This window comes from Canis lupus, chromosome 1 (genome assembly GCF_048164855.1).
Source record: "Canis lupus baileyi chromosome 1, mCanLup2.hap1, whole genome shotgun sequence".
In the NCBI taxonomy this organism is placed as follows: domain Eukaryota; kingdom Metazoa; phylum Chordata; class Mammalia; order Carnivora; family Canidae; genus Canis; species Canis lupus.
The window spans coordinates 29,792,974-29,806,451 of NC_132838.1; the positions used below are offsets into that span (position 1 = coordinate 29,792,974).

The window sequence follows — 13,478 nt, forward strand, 5'->3', positions numbered from 1 at the left end:
GCATTGCCTGTTTCCATCAGGGTAGTTAATCCTGCCTTCAGAATATCACTGCTTCTGCTTTACTGTGAATCTTTTTAGTCAAGGTGTTTGTGGAATTATGAACAGAGAAGGAACTTACCCAAGCGTTCCAATCCGAAGGCCCTGCTTGATAATAAATATTTGTTTATGTGAGAGAAGTCTGTTGTAGATTTGCTTTTATTGTAATATACCACCAGGAAATGAGGTTATGCAAAAGGAGACATATGGCTTTACCCCTTCCAGTAAAAGTGGGCCACTTTCTACCAAAGGAACTTGTGATTGGTGACGGCATTGGTCTAGACAGTCTATGATGGTGTGAAAAAAAAACTAGAAGCCCACCCACCCTCATTCCATGCTGAGGGTCATATCTGATCCCTGAGGACTGACCCTGATGTAGTACCTATTAAAGATCTCTTTATGATCAGCAGGTGAATATTGGCCTTAAAGGGCTGGAAAGAAAGCAATCAATCATTGTATAGGGTCCAGGTCATTCTCTGGTAATGTTGTTTTAAAAATATAGTTAATTTTTGGGGCGCCTGGGTGGCTCTGTCAGTTAAGTGTTTGTCTTCGGCTCAAGTCACGATCCCAGGGTCCTGGGATGGAGCCCCATGTCCTGCTCCTTGCTCAGCGGAGAGTCTGCTTCATCCTCCCCCTCTTCCTCCCTCTGCTCGTGTTCTCTCTTACTCTCTAATAAAATAAAAAATTTAATAAAAGTTAATTTTATATCATTTTAAATTAAAACTTGATAATGTAGAAGGCTTTCAGCTTGTTAATCATCGCTCAAATTTAAAAATATAAAGGAAACCAGGAAAACCTAGCCAAAATTGAACTATTATTCCACATTTTATTATTTTTTTTAAATTGTATTTATTTGTTTGACAGAAAGAGCATGAGCAAGGGAGAGGGCAGAGGAAGCAGCAGACTCTCCTGCTGAGCGGGGAGTGCCACATGGGTCTCCTGGGATCATGACCTGAGCCAAAGGCAGATTCCCAACCAACTGAACCACCCAGGGGTCCCTGTTCTATATTTTGAATAAACGTATTCTATATTCCCGTTCAGAGGAAGCTGGAGAAATGTCACTGAGACTGAATAAAGGTCAATTTGAAAACTCAAGGCTCAATCGGAGTAAAGTTGTAACATATGAAAAACCTAAAAGTAAAACTATGTCAAATGCATTTTATTTGGTGTTTCATGCTAGGTCGACTTAAACAAATAAAACAACTTTGTTGAACAGATTTTTTTAATATGACTGTGTACATGGACAACTGAGAATAGGGAAAGTCCCCAAATTAGTGTTTTCACAAATTACAGCTGTTACTATAGCTTGGATTTTAATAAATGAGTTTCTCATTCAGTATAGATTAACCAATCCCTCTTTTAATAAAGCCAACATATTATACTGCTAGACGTTTACCTTTTCTTTTTTTTTTTTTTTTTTTAAATTTTTATTTATTTATGATAGTCACAGAGAGAGAGAGAGAGAGGCAGAGACATAGGCAGAGGGAGAAGCAGGCTCCATGCACCGGGAGCCCGATGTGGGATTCGATCCCGGGTCTCCAGGATCGCGCCCTGGGCCAAAGGCAGGCGCCAAACCGCTGCGCCACCCAGGGATCCCACGTTTACCTTTTCAAACACTCTGCAAAAAAACTAAATGTGTTCCTTCAGAATCCCTTCTCCTTCAATATTATTAGTAGTTTCTAAAATGGTAAAATAAAATCGAATTATATTAAGCAAATGAAAGTGCAGGTTTGCATAGCTAAGATCAGCAGCAAAAGTGAAGAGTGAAGAGCCAAAGCTGATGGTGCCACGCAGAGATGAGGACATTTATGAAGGTATCCTGCACGGTGCTCCGTATGCCAAACACAATCAACATTCCATCATGTTTTCATTGCTCTTAAACGAGCAAAACCAAATTCTTTTTTTATTTAAAGAAATATTAAATCTTTAAACACCCCCTCCCCAATAATTTGTGATCAGGTAAGGCAAAGGTAAGTCCCATCATCCCTGGGGACAGCAGCAATATACAGACATCAGATATAGCCCTGAATCATCACAAACATTCTCTCATAGTAACATAAGGAATGCCATCTAATAAATCAAAGTTTGCAATGTTGTTATGTTGTTCTAATTTATTTGATTAGCTTATCTGGAAAAACTTTATAAATACATTATTTAAGAGGACAGTATATTTTCTTGCTCTGAAAAAATAATGTTTTTTTCATATTTTAAAACTGTTTAGTATACTTTTGCAAAAAGAGATGCAAGAATGTGACAGCTGGGTTTGCAGAATGTCCATGTACAAATTGCATTTACAAGAACCTGGTAATCTGCCTATAGTTTGCTTCTACAAATAGAACTCTCTGCAGTAATATTTAAACAAACAGGCTTAATTTAAACTCCTCTCCTATTCATTCTACTGGTAGAGCAAAGAGGTACTTAAATTTCAAGTATTATATTGTAAAAGGTAAATTTTTTGTGCCAATTTTATGTTAGCTTTTAAAGACCAAAATATTTATGTGAAAAATCATGCCTAGTCAGCCCATTTTTTTTTTAAATAGCCAAATGCTCTCATCTTTTAAAGAATGCGAAAAATATTGATTTGCTAAGAAGGAGCACACTGGCAAAAGCCATTTTAAAGTACTGAAGAATAAGGAACTTTTTTTCTATTGGCGAAAATTATTAGAAAAGCTATCCAGTCTGTTGTCTTTAGCTGGTTTTAATAAAGTCTTTTCAAAATGATGGTCAAGAAATCTTTAGAAAACTGGAGGAAGGGGATGCTCCTTTATAGCATGGAAGAAATTCCATTAATTGTAGAAATTCTTGTTAAATTTCTGCTTTGGTTCTTCAGAAGAAATGCTCATATAACTTCTATATGAGGAGATAGAAGAAAGAACAGATTAATATTTATCTAAGATCTTATTTCGAGAATACTGTGGTAATATCTTACATTTCTAAATCTTTACCATGCTTTTTCTATACAATGTCTTATATAAGAATAGGTGATTTTATCAGAATCTTATATTTTAATGAATTCTACCACTAGCAGGAAAACACATCCTTTACTTCAACTTGGGCTGTATCATTTACTTTTCTAAACGACACACACCAATTTTACTTTCCTCTGATGTTAGGGACTTACGTTCATTGGTCTTACATCCTCAGCACCTGATGTGTCAGGCTCCAAAGATATGGCCAAATAAATGTGTTGAAAAGCAGTCATGACCCCAAAGGTACCCCTACACCGCTTAAGATCATAGACACTTGACTATGTCCCTACAGAAGTTACAGGAGGGAAGGGGCAGGGAGAATGCAACGGCAGATAAATCAGACGGTGAGTTTAGGCCTGGCATGCGAAGCAGAAAGTCATCTGGATGCTCCTTGCCTCTCTGTGAGTCTGAGGCATGACAAGATAGGAAGCTGCACCAGGAGCACTTCCAGGAACATGCAAGTCATCACAGTATTACCAGAGTCTTAAGAAAGAGAACGTCAGACCTGGGACGGGCCTATAGCTTCCTTTTACAATCTAGAAAAGTGAATCGTAAAGTCAAGTTATACTCCCAGGTCAGTATATTAGAGAAGGAAAAAAGGCTAGCTTTATTTGGCTAGGTGCTTCAACATTGGCTTTTCTAGCTAGTTAAAGTGGAAAATATGAGTTAAACAAAGTTCACAGATGGAAATCTGAAAGACAAAACAACTTGACCACAAATAATTCTGCACTGGCTCCATTTAAACATGCTGAATTTGGCCAGCTCTGTTCAAAATAGTATAAAGAGATACTGGTTGATACATGAAAATGATCTACCTTGACAGAATTCAAAGAGGTTGGAATAGCGACAGAGCTGAGATTATTCCAGCTATTTTTTGAGACTGATGAGCTGCTGTGACCCTTGAGTTGATAACTTTTGATGTTGCTCCTTATTTCTTTGGATCACATAAAGCTATTGTTCTTTTTGCACAAAGACTTCAAGTCAAGTGTGAGTCCCAGAAACGATATGAGAGAGTCGCTGGTTGTTTCAACAACAGCTATAGTCACTCAACAAAGGACAGAAGACCACTGGGCTCACATGCTCCTAGTTCTGAATATGGGGCCCGCTAGCTAAATTCAAACTATCTTATTACGTTTAAAAAGGACAAGAGTACATCATCCAAGCTGCTAAACCTGAACAAGAGAAAAATGGGAGAACAGGATGGCAGTCTTCATATATCTGAAGAGCTGGGAAAGACAGAACAAAAACCAGGAGGCAGAATGAGGCCCAATGGTCCCTACGTTATGGTGAGGCATGAAGTACTTGTCTTCCTATGAAGCATGTTCTGACAGTGAGTGTGTTTTGGGCAGTGAGGACTGCTCTGTGAGGAAAGGGGATGGACACCCCCAGTGGGTGATACAGACTAGATTTGCACACCTACTTGTGGGAACAGGAGAGGCCCTAGAATTTGCTCAATCCAACTCAAAATTCAATTTCTACAATCCTTATACAATCTATTTCATGTGGTCCCTAGAAGAACAAAGCTGCCATAGTCAACCACAGAAGTCTCATCCTCTCATGCAGTGCCACATATTGGTGATGGTTACTGAAGGGAGCTTGAGGCAAGCTTACCTGCTGTCTGTTGTGTTTGAACACCATCTACCTGAGGCAGGGGTCCAATTGTCCCTTCATCATCAAAGGCCAGAATTGGATTCAAAGGAATTTCCGGGCTTTCACTGTTGGCGACATCTAATCTAGATGGTTTGGATCCAATGGGTAAATTTATAATTTCCTCGAAATTTTCATTCTGCACAGATACTCCATTTTCACTTGGTTGTTTTTCCAAGTTGGGAGTACTAGGGTTGGAAAAATCAAAATTGAAAGGAATTAGCATTAAAACTAGAAAATACATTTTTGAAACAATCAAAAACGATTTTACAACAAATAATTTTATTTTTTATTTTTTATTTTTTTTACAACAAATCATTTTAGAATCAAATGTTAAGACTGATTATATCATTCACAAACATGGTGAATTTTGACATATTTGCAATTTTACATTCTTATTTTAAAAAATCTGTTCTTTTTGTTATAAACATTTATCAAATGAAACAATGTATCCATTAGAAAAGATGATTTTCAACTCATGTTTAACAACTTTTACTGCAGGCATTTTCACATGCCTTTGTTTGAGAAAACAGTAGCTCTTATCAGGTCCTTTATTTCAAAGATGAGGGGGCTGAAATTCAGGGGGTGTGGGGGATAATTGGTAGAGTCCCAGAACTACTGAGACACAGTCCAAACTGAATGCATGATCTCCTGATCTCTGGTCCTGTGTTCTGCTCGTTATGACATTTTGTATAGTACCTGGCTATCCATATGCTAGCCCTTCCTGGGTACCTCTGGCTTCCTAAAACATGTGCATAATTTTATAGGTATATTTTTTAAGACCACCCTTATCTTTGCCCCTTAAATCTGCCTCTGACCCCACCTTCTCATTAATTCATGCTTAATATCTTGGATTTATTTTTGAGGTACATTTAATTGGCCATCAAATCCTTCATTTTCTACCCACAGTTTCTCTTAGGTTTTTTCCTCTCTTTAGAGGCTCCATAAACAAATTGAAAACCCATTATATGTTCATTATTATGCTTTATAATGCAGCAGAAAAAATGCCCATGCAAATAAATACTAGATTATTCACTTTATCTGAGTGCAGTAGTATACATATATTTGCAAGCTTCATATTTTGTTCAGTGCTCAGCTCATGTATCAAAAAAGACCCTATTTGACAAAATTCTAGTTAAAATTTTTAAATGGAAAAGACTAAAAAATGAAGCAAAAATTGTGAAGGTTTTAACTTCTAATACATACTGATCATCAATTGAATGTTTAACTATAGAAAGGTCTACGGTAAGAGGCTAGAGATCAGAAAATCAAGTCTGTGGTATAATGCCAAATGCTTGAAGTTTAGCAAATCAACTCTTTTTCTGTCTCCTTCCCAGATGGTACCATAAAGCTAATATACATCCAATTTTTCCAGTGCTTTTTATTTTGAGAAATCTGCTCTTTTTACCCTGTTGAGGAAATAAGTTTACCTATAGGCAAGAAATAATGATTCTGTGGAACACATTCTCAAGCATTTTTGATTTAGATATTTTGGTATATTTTTAATTAAACTTTTCTTCTAGAAAAAAAAAATACTTGTCCTACATGCCTCACAAAGTATTGCAGAATACATTGAAAGTATATTTGTAAAAGTCTGTGAAGAATAACAGAAAAACAGTACACAGACACAGAGTATAATAGTGTTTTGCTATTTCACCAAGGAGCCTTGGCATCACAGTAGTGATGCAGGGGGGCACAAGCGTGCACATGTGCCTGATATCCACTGTTCTAAATGCTTGCATCAGCCACCATACCCATCCTCCTGTTTTTTTCCCAAAACCAATGGGCTTTCTGTAACCAGAGAAACAGTCTGGTTCTCATCCCGAAGTGATCTTCAGAAGTTCTGACAAAAGATAAAGAAGACGAATGCATCTCCAAGACCTGTTCCTTGGCCACCTCAACTTGCCTTCACCTTCCAGGCTTGCATGTGCTAACAAGTTTTAATACTATGACAACCCAGACTTGAGTCAGTAGTTGACTTCATTTTCCCCTCCCACTCCTACCTGATCTCTCCACCCATTACTTGTTAGCAATTAGAGGAATAATTGTGCTGTATGCTTTGGATGGCCAATTATTAAATGTTCAGAAGATACTGTCACCAGAAGAAACAATAAAACTGAAACTGAAGTCACTGGGGTCAGGGAATATGCATCTGATCTATGTGTCCTCTTAGGGTAAGAACACCAGCTTTTGAATTCTTTTTCTTTGACTATACTCTGGCAGCTGAAACTGGATGCAAGTGTCTTGAAGATTGTACACTTCGCTTGCTAAAATATATGTAAGGGGCACCTGGCTGGCTCAGTGAGAGGATTATGCGACTCTTGAACTCAGAGTCATGAGTTCAAGCCCCATGTTGTGTGTAGAGATTACTTAAAAAAAAAAAAAAAATCTACCTGGGGAAGGTAGCTGGGACCATGGTGGGAATCTGACAGACCATATGGCTTACTGTATCCAGGACCTTATTCTTTCTTGATGCTTATTATCATGTCATAAGAAGTACCTTTGTTGTTATTTTTTAATTTTTTTTGCAAGTAACTTTAAAATTAAGAGTGATACATCTCTTTCTGTTTGAATGACAGGGGCCTGGGAATCTTATTTTTCCTTTAGGGCAAACTAAAGGAAAGACTTGAAGGAAAACCACTAGATAAAAAACCAGAATTACTGCAAATCCCTCAAGAGTGAAGGATCTTAGCCTGGGGCTATGAACAGGCATGAAATGTCTTCTGGGCATTAGCAGGGTAAGACAGCAGCCTGTGAGAAGTTTTTAGCTTCTAGAGCAGATTCTCTGCTGGGGGTAGATGAATATATCAGAATGACCTGAGAAACTTAAAATAATGTCTTCCTTCCTCCATACTCCATACATACTTGTACTCACACATTCATCTGTATCCTCTGTTTCTTGTTTCAAAGCAAGTTTCTTCTCCACAAATAAACATTCTCCTCCATTCTACGGGCTCCTCCCTCTACAGATACTAGTTCTCAAGAACTCAAAATGGTTTCCAGAGTAAGAAGCATCCTGCCCAGGCTCATTTATTTCTCCGTACCTTTAAACGCTGGCCAGATATTTGGTAACCCCAATCCTCTTTAATCTACCTACTGTCAGTGGGGAGCCTGTTGGGCAAGCAGAATCACTTTCAGGCTTTTAAAAGTATCGCACACTGAAGGCTGAGAACACTAGAAACCTCGGGCATCACACAGGTCATTCAGTTCTGAAACTGGACCTAGGCCCTTGAAATCATTTTCCTTTGCCAGCTGGCACAATCTTTAAGTTTTGTCATTTAAGGCTGCTGGAGAGACATGGCACAAGGAAAATTTTGCTTCCTGGGTTGGCTGTGCTTGCTGGGCGAGCTCCTGCACACACCCTCGTGGCGCTCTGAGTATCTGGCTTGTGCCAGGCATGAGGCTGTTTCAGCATCCAGCCCCTGCAGCAGGATGGGTTCCCCCGGCACCTCTCTAGGGCCAGCTTGTGGTCAAGTGCCTCTATTGAGACACCTCTTGCTGAACAGCTTTCCTAAGCATCCTAGAGGGTAGATACCTGGCAAATTCCACCATCAAGTTTCTTTCATAAAAGAACTTCACCATCTAGTGGGGTCATAGCCATACCATCTCCAATAAGGTCTGGAGGGAAACCCCGGGGAAGGGGACTCAGGGAGGTAGCTGATCCTTATATCTGCTAATCCCGTATTCTTAAATTTTTACTTCTTACTAGCAATCTGTTATTCTCATCCCAAATAACAATGAATTTTTCTTGATGTTAAATTTCCTTATTCAAATTAATTTGCCTGGTTTCTCTCTCCTGGCTGGACCCTGACTGATAGACTAGGCATAGGAGGAATACTAGTTTGTAAGATGAAAGCAAGAAGAAAATAGAAACTAAATTCATAAAATTACAAAAGGTATGAAAATTGTGAGAAAGGACTTATTCCCTAAAACCTAGTTTCTGACCAGGGGTCCTAACTTTGAGACTGCAAATAGGTAGCTGTAAGAAAAATAAAAAGCACTTCTTTTTGTTACTAAAAAGATGATGCTAAGTGAAGATACAAACTGCTTCAAGATTTGGTGTGGATAAATACAAGGAAGATAAATTTGGAAATAACTGAGGGAAGCAGAGTTTCTTAGTCTACGTATCACAAATTCTGTGTATCATGCAATGGGAAACAAACTTACAGCACATTAAACATTCCCTATAGGTCAGGGTCATTCAGAAATGGATTGTGTTTCTCAAAATGGGGTCCAATTCTTTATGTGAACTCTCACAAATTCATTTCTCATTCTGATAAAAATAAAAAATACTCTAATAAAATAGTCTGATCATCTACATGGCTATCATAAAGCTGAGTTTTACCACATGATTTTAGTGCTTCATTTTGCATTACTATTTCAGACTGTACTGTACCAGCTTATGTGGCAAGGGCTGATGACAAATGAATTAGGTTTGAACTGAGTATATAAATATTGTGTCAGTGCCAAGTGACCTCATGGTACACTGTATGAAAAGAGATTTGAGGTTTTAAGGCGGTTTTAAGAGAGAAAAGCAACGGGTGAAATAAATGATTGGAAATAGAATTTTATCATCTCATTTTACATAGTAAAATTATGTTCCAGGTAATGATTAATTACTTGTTGATTTTACCACTGAAAAAAGTCAGCCAATGTAAACTAATGTTATTGATCAGATAAAATTATCAGTAGCTTAATAAACCTGGTCCATACTATAATAACGGGGTTCCCTCTGTGATACTTTTTACTCTTTCATAAAAGTGTCCTTTTTTTTTGAAGTCAAGTAATTGAATATCATTAATTATAGCAGTTGGGGATGAATATTTTCTTTGAAAATCAAACCAAAGGCACAAAATATCACTTACTATATATCTTAGGTAATGATACATTTATTTAACATAGATCAAAGCTTATGAATAAGCTCTGTCTCAGGAAACTTCTTTTCTTTGGTATTATAGTGGGAAAAATAAAAGGTTTTACTGTCCCAGAAAGTTATCAATGGATGTCTTATGACTTTGGACATCTTAGGATGACTTACTTTTTCACTGCTGCCAATATTATAAAAACGTCGTGCAGTGTGTATTTTTAAATTAAGAAAAAAACGAACCTGAGGACCTTTAATTAACTGACGGCAGCAAACACTGGCAGTAGAGACAGGAAAACTCATAAAAGAAGTAAATTAAAAAAAGTCACAGCTGAAAAATTTTTAACAGTATTACAAATACTTCTAAAAGTTCTTGATAACTGGATTTTCAGGCACAGGCAAGTATAACCCTGAGTTTTTATTTTTGAGAGTGGTATTACAATGCTGTCAATATAAACACCAAGGAAGAGAAAGGAAATTTTTTTTTTTTAAGAGAAGGGTAATCTTTTTCAACCCACACTTGTTTTGTTTTGTTAAAGGTTTTATTTATTTATTCATGAGAGACACAGACAGAGAGAGGGGCAGAGACACAGGAACAGAAAGAGGGAGAAGCAGGCTTCATGTAGGGAGCCTGATGCAGGACTTGATACCGCGACTCCAGGATCACGCCCTGGGCCGAAGGCAGGCGCTAAACCGCTGAGCCACCCAGGGATCCCCGCAACTCACACTTCTTTCTTGGATGATGTTAGCAACTGAAGCTAACAAGGGCTTCAACAAGAAGCCCTTCTACCAATATAAGAAGTACTAGCATCTAAATTATTTTACTGTACGGATACTTGGGTGGCTCAGTGGTTGAGCGTCTCTGCCTTTGGCTCAGGGTGTGATCCTGGTGTCCCGGAATCGAGTCCTACATCAGGCTCCCATCAGGGAGCCTCCTTCTCCCTCTGCCTATGTCTCTGCCTCCCTCTCTGTGTCTTTCATGAATAAATAAAATCTTAAAAAAAAAAAACTATTTTACTGTAGAACAAACCTGTGATACACTAGAATATTATGTACAGTGAAAATATGCCATTAAAGGGTGAGAATACGGTCTAGATCATGTTGAATATATACAAATAAATTCTTCCCTGTAATTTTCTTTAATAGGCACACATAAACCTAACCATCATACTTAAAGACTCAAGGAAAAAAAAAGATATTTTCTCTTTCTCTGACTATAGAATTACTAGCTCTACCAAAAATTAATGAACCAAATAAAAACAAATCTTCACATTAAAACTCCGAAATTCCATCAGGCCCAGGAAGTTCTGGTGGGATTAGTGCTTTGCTTTCATGTGTATCAGTAAAAAGGGCCCAGTTATTTGACTCACCTCTCCACAGTCACTGCTGATTGGTGTGAGGTAACCACGTGTGGGCTGGCCACTGGTTCTCCATTTCCTGGAGAGTTTGTCACACATGGGAGTGCAGATACCACTGGACACAGTTAAAGAAGATGGGACAAAGGGTTACTATTACGCTATTAACAAACCGAACCCCAAAAGCCAGAGTGCCTGGATTTATGTCCTGGCTCTGCTACTTACCAGCTGTGTGACCTTGGGCAGGACACAAGCTTTCTGTGCCTTAGTTTCCTCATGAATAAGAATACCTACCCTCTACACTATGGTGAGAATTAAATGTATTAACATATGCAACATACTTAGAACAGTGCCTAGCGCAATGTAACGGTAGAAATCAGTGTTATTTCTGCTTGCACTAAATTGACTTTGAACAAAAAGTTTATAATGTAGAAACCAAAGTGATTGATGAAGACAGCAATAAGCTGACTTGATCAGGCTGATGGTGAATATTTTCTGAAGGATTCAGAGCAAATCACCATGAATTACCTTTAGTGATAAAAAAATAATTTTAAACTCAGTTTAAAGGGGATTTCATGAATTGAAGGCCAGTGAATTGTACTTTACTATGCCACCTTGTCATTCAATGCTCAATGCTATAATTCAGCTTAAACCAACAATTTGGTGGCGGAGAGTCTTATAAACCTTCATATAGGTCAGAGATTCATGGAAATTTGTGGCAGTTTATGGTTTCAGCTTGACATGAAAGAAAAACTGAAATATAATTCCAAGAAAGTGTTATTTCATAACCTGGCACAAATTCAGTAGAGCTGCCAGAGGTCTAGAGAGTCTGATAACTGAAGAAGTGATTAATAACTATTAAAAGTGCCAAAATTCACAAAGCTGGTAATAGGCAGCCTTGAAGATTTCTGATAGATCAGTAAATTTACCTGTCTGCCTGCCTTAGAATTCTCTTTGGGGCACTGGCAACACCATTGAGCCCTCAACCACACATGGGATGGGAAAAAGAAGACTATTTGTTAGCCAGATAATCCTCAGGCCTCTTTTGAGCAGTATTAACTCAAACCAGACACGAGAGTTGATAAACACTGATATGATGACTGACAAGTTGGCACCTTCCCTCTTGCTTCTGTTGCTTCTGGGGCTGAGGTACAAAGAATATTCAACAAACAGACAGGGGAACAGCAGGAAGGGGAAAGATGGAAAAACAAACAAAAAAACAAGGAACCTGGCCATGCCCTAACTACAGCGTCAGCCCCTCAACCCTGTGTTGGTGTACCTTACATCCTAAAACGCTCCATCTGATGACCCACTGGGGGCTATGCCTACATAAAGTCTCCATGTATTATAACATTCAGGGAGACAACCAGTAAAAATACAATGGGCTTAAGAGGCAATCATTAGGGTTATTCTCCAAAAAAATATAATTAGGGCATCTTTAAAAAAGCACGAAAAGGCTACTAGGAAGAAATCATGACATAGAGAAACTAGGACAGCCTCTGTTGAAATAAAACCACATCCCAAAATACCAATATATTACATTTGGCAACCTCTAGAGTTTACAGAAAAATTTTTTTCACATAAATCATTTCATTTGATCTTTATTCCAGTCTTAAAAGAGAAAAAAACAGCAAAGGAAGGTGAAGGATCTCTGGTGCCTTCTTGTCATATTGATATTGCAGATGAGGAAAGAGGAAGACCGCATGATGAGTTATCTACCAACCACCTGTCTGTACAATCATGAAGACCATGTGGGATCACAGAAGAAGAATCATAAGCTTGGACTCCAGCTGAATGAGCTGGGCCTGCCACTCCATCCAAGTGCTCCTGGGGGGAAGGGACCTGGCCTGGCCTGTCCAAACTGAATCCTGGCACCTGTAACAAGGCCTGGCACATGACAGGTCTCTGAAAATGCTTGCTGACTCCAAAATAAAGCACTTCTACCTCACAAGGCTATAGTGGAAATTAAAGAAGAAAAGGTATGCAGGAAGTACCTGACACAAAGAGACCATTTAATAAATATTAATTGAATCTACTAATACACTAAGGTGAACAAGAAATAAAAAAATAAAATAAAATCACCAAGAAATTAATTATCTCTGTCCAAAGCCTATAGGCATCAACAACTTCCTAGTGAAATTTCAACTAATTTCTAATTTCAACGAACTCTATTCTGAAGTCAGAAGGGAATAAGGTATAAATTTTCTTGTGAGAACTGTCATAAATACAATTTGTCAGAATGTGTAAGTGTAGAGCCCTTAAGAGCAAATATGAATTCATGCTACTTTAGCAGACAGTAAATGATAAATGAAATTTAATTTTATAACACAAAGAAAATTCTTCTAGTCATGTGTATAGATATCTCTATATATACATACAGATATATACAAACATATACCTATATATATGGATATTTGTAATGTAAGATGACTTAAAATATTAAGTACACTATTAGAGTACAAACAAATGTGAAAAAATATCTGCCAGAAATGGGAGAGTTTTACATAAGGGGAAAATCTATGGACTAGATGACACACACCTAAGCTTCTGTAAGTCAATGAGTACTTTTTCTTCTCAATCAATGAATATCTTGATCTCCAGAGAGTG

At 37.9% G+C, this 13,478-nt stretch overlaps 1 protein-coding gene across 14 annotated transcripts in view; it reads right to left on the bottom strand.

Moving 5' to 3' along the window:
- Positions 1-1,179: 1,179 nt before the first annotated feature.
- Positions 1,180-13,478, bottom strand: part of MAP7 (microtubule associated protein 7) — a 173,333-nt gene continuing 161,034 nt past the window's right edge. For 13 of the 14 annotated variants that reach the window (XM_072825035.1, XM_072825058.1, XM_072825026.1 and 10 more), the window contains 4 exons: positions 10,887-10,989; positions 4,617-4,840; positions 1,642-2,886; positions 1,180-1,432 (listed from right to left, as the gene is read on the bottom strand). In XM_072825035.1, coding sequence (XP_072681136.1) covers positions 2,876-2,886; positions 4,617-4,840; positions 10,887-10,989 — 338 coding nt within the window. In that variant the 3' untranslated portion in view covers positions 1,180-1,432; positions 1,642-2,875. Of the gene's footprint in view, positions 2,887-4,616; positions 4,841-10,886; positions 10,990-13,478 lie in introns of all 14 variants that reach the window. The other variant, XM_072825001.1, reaches the window with a different exon arrangement.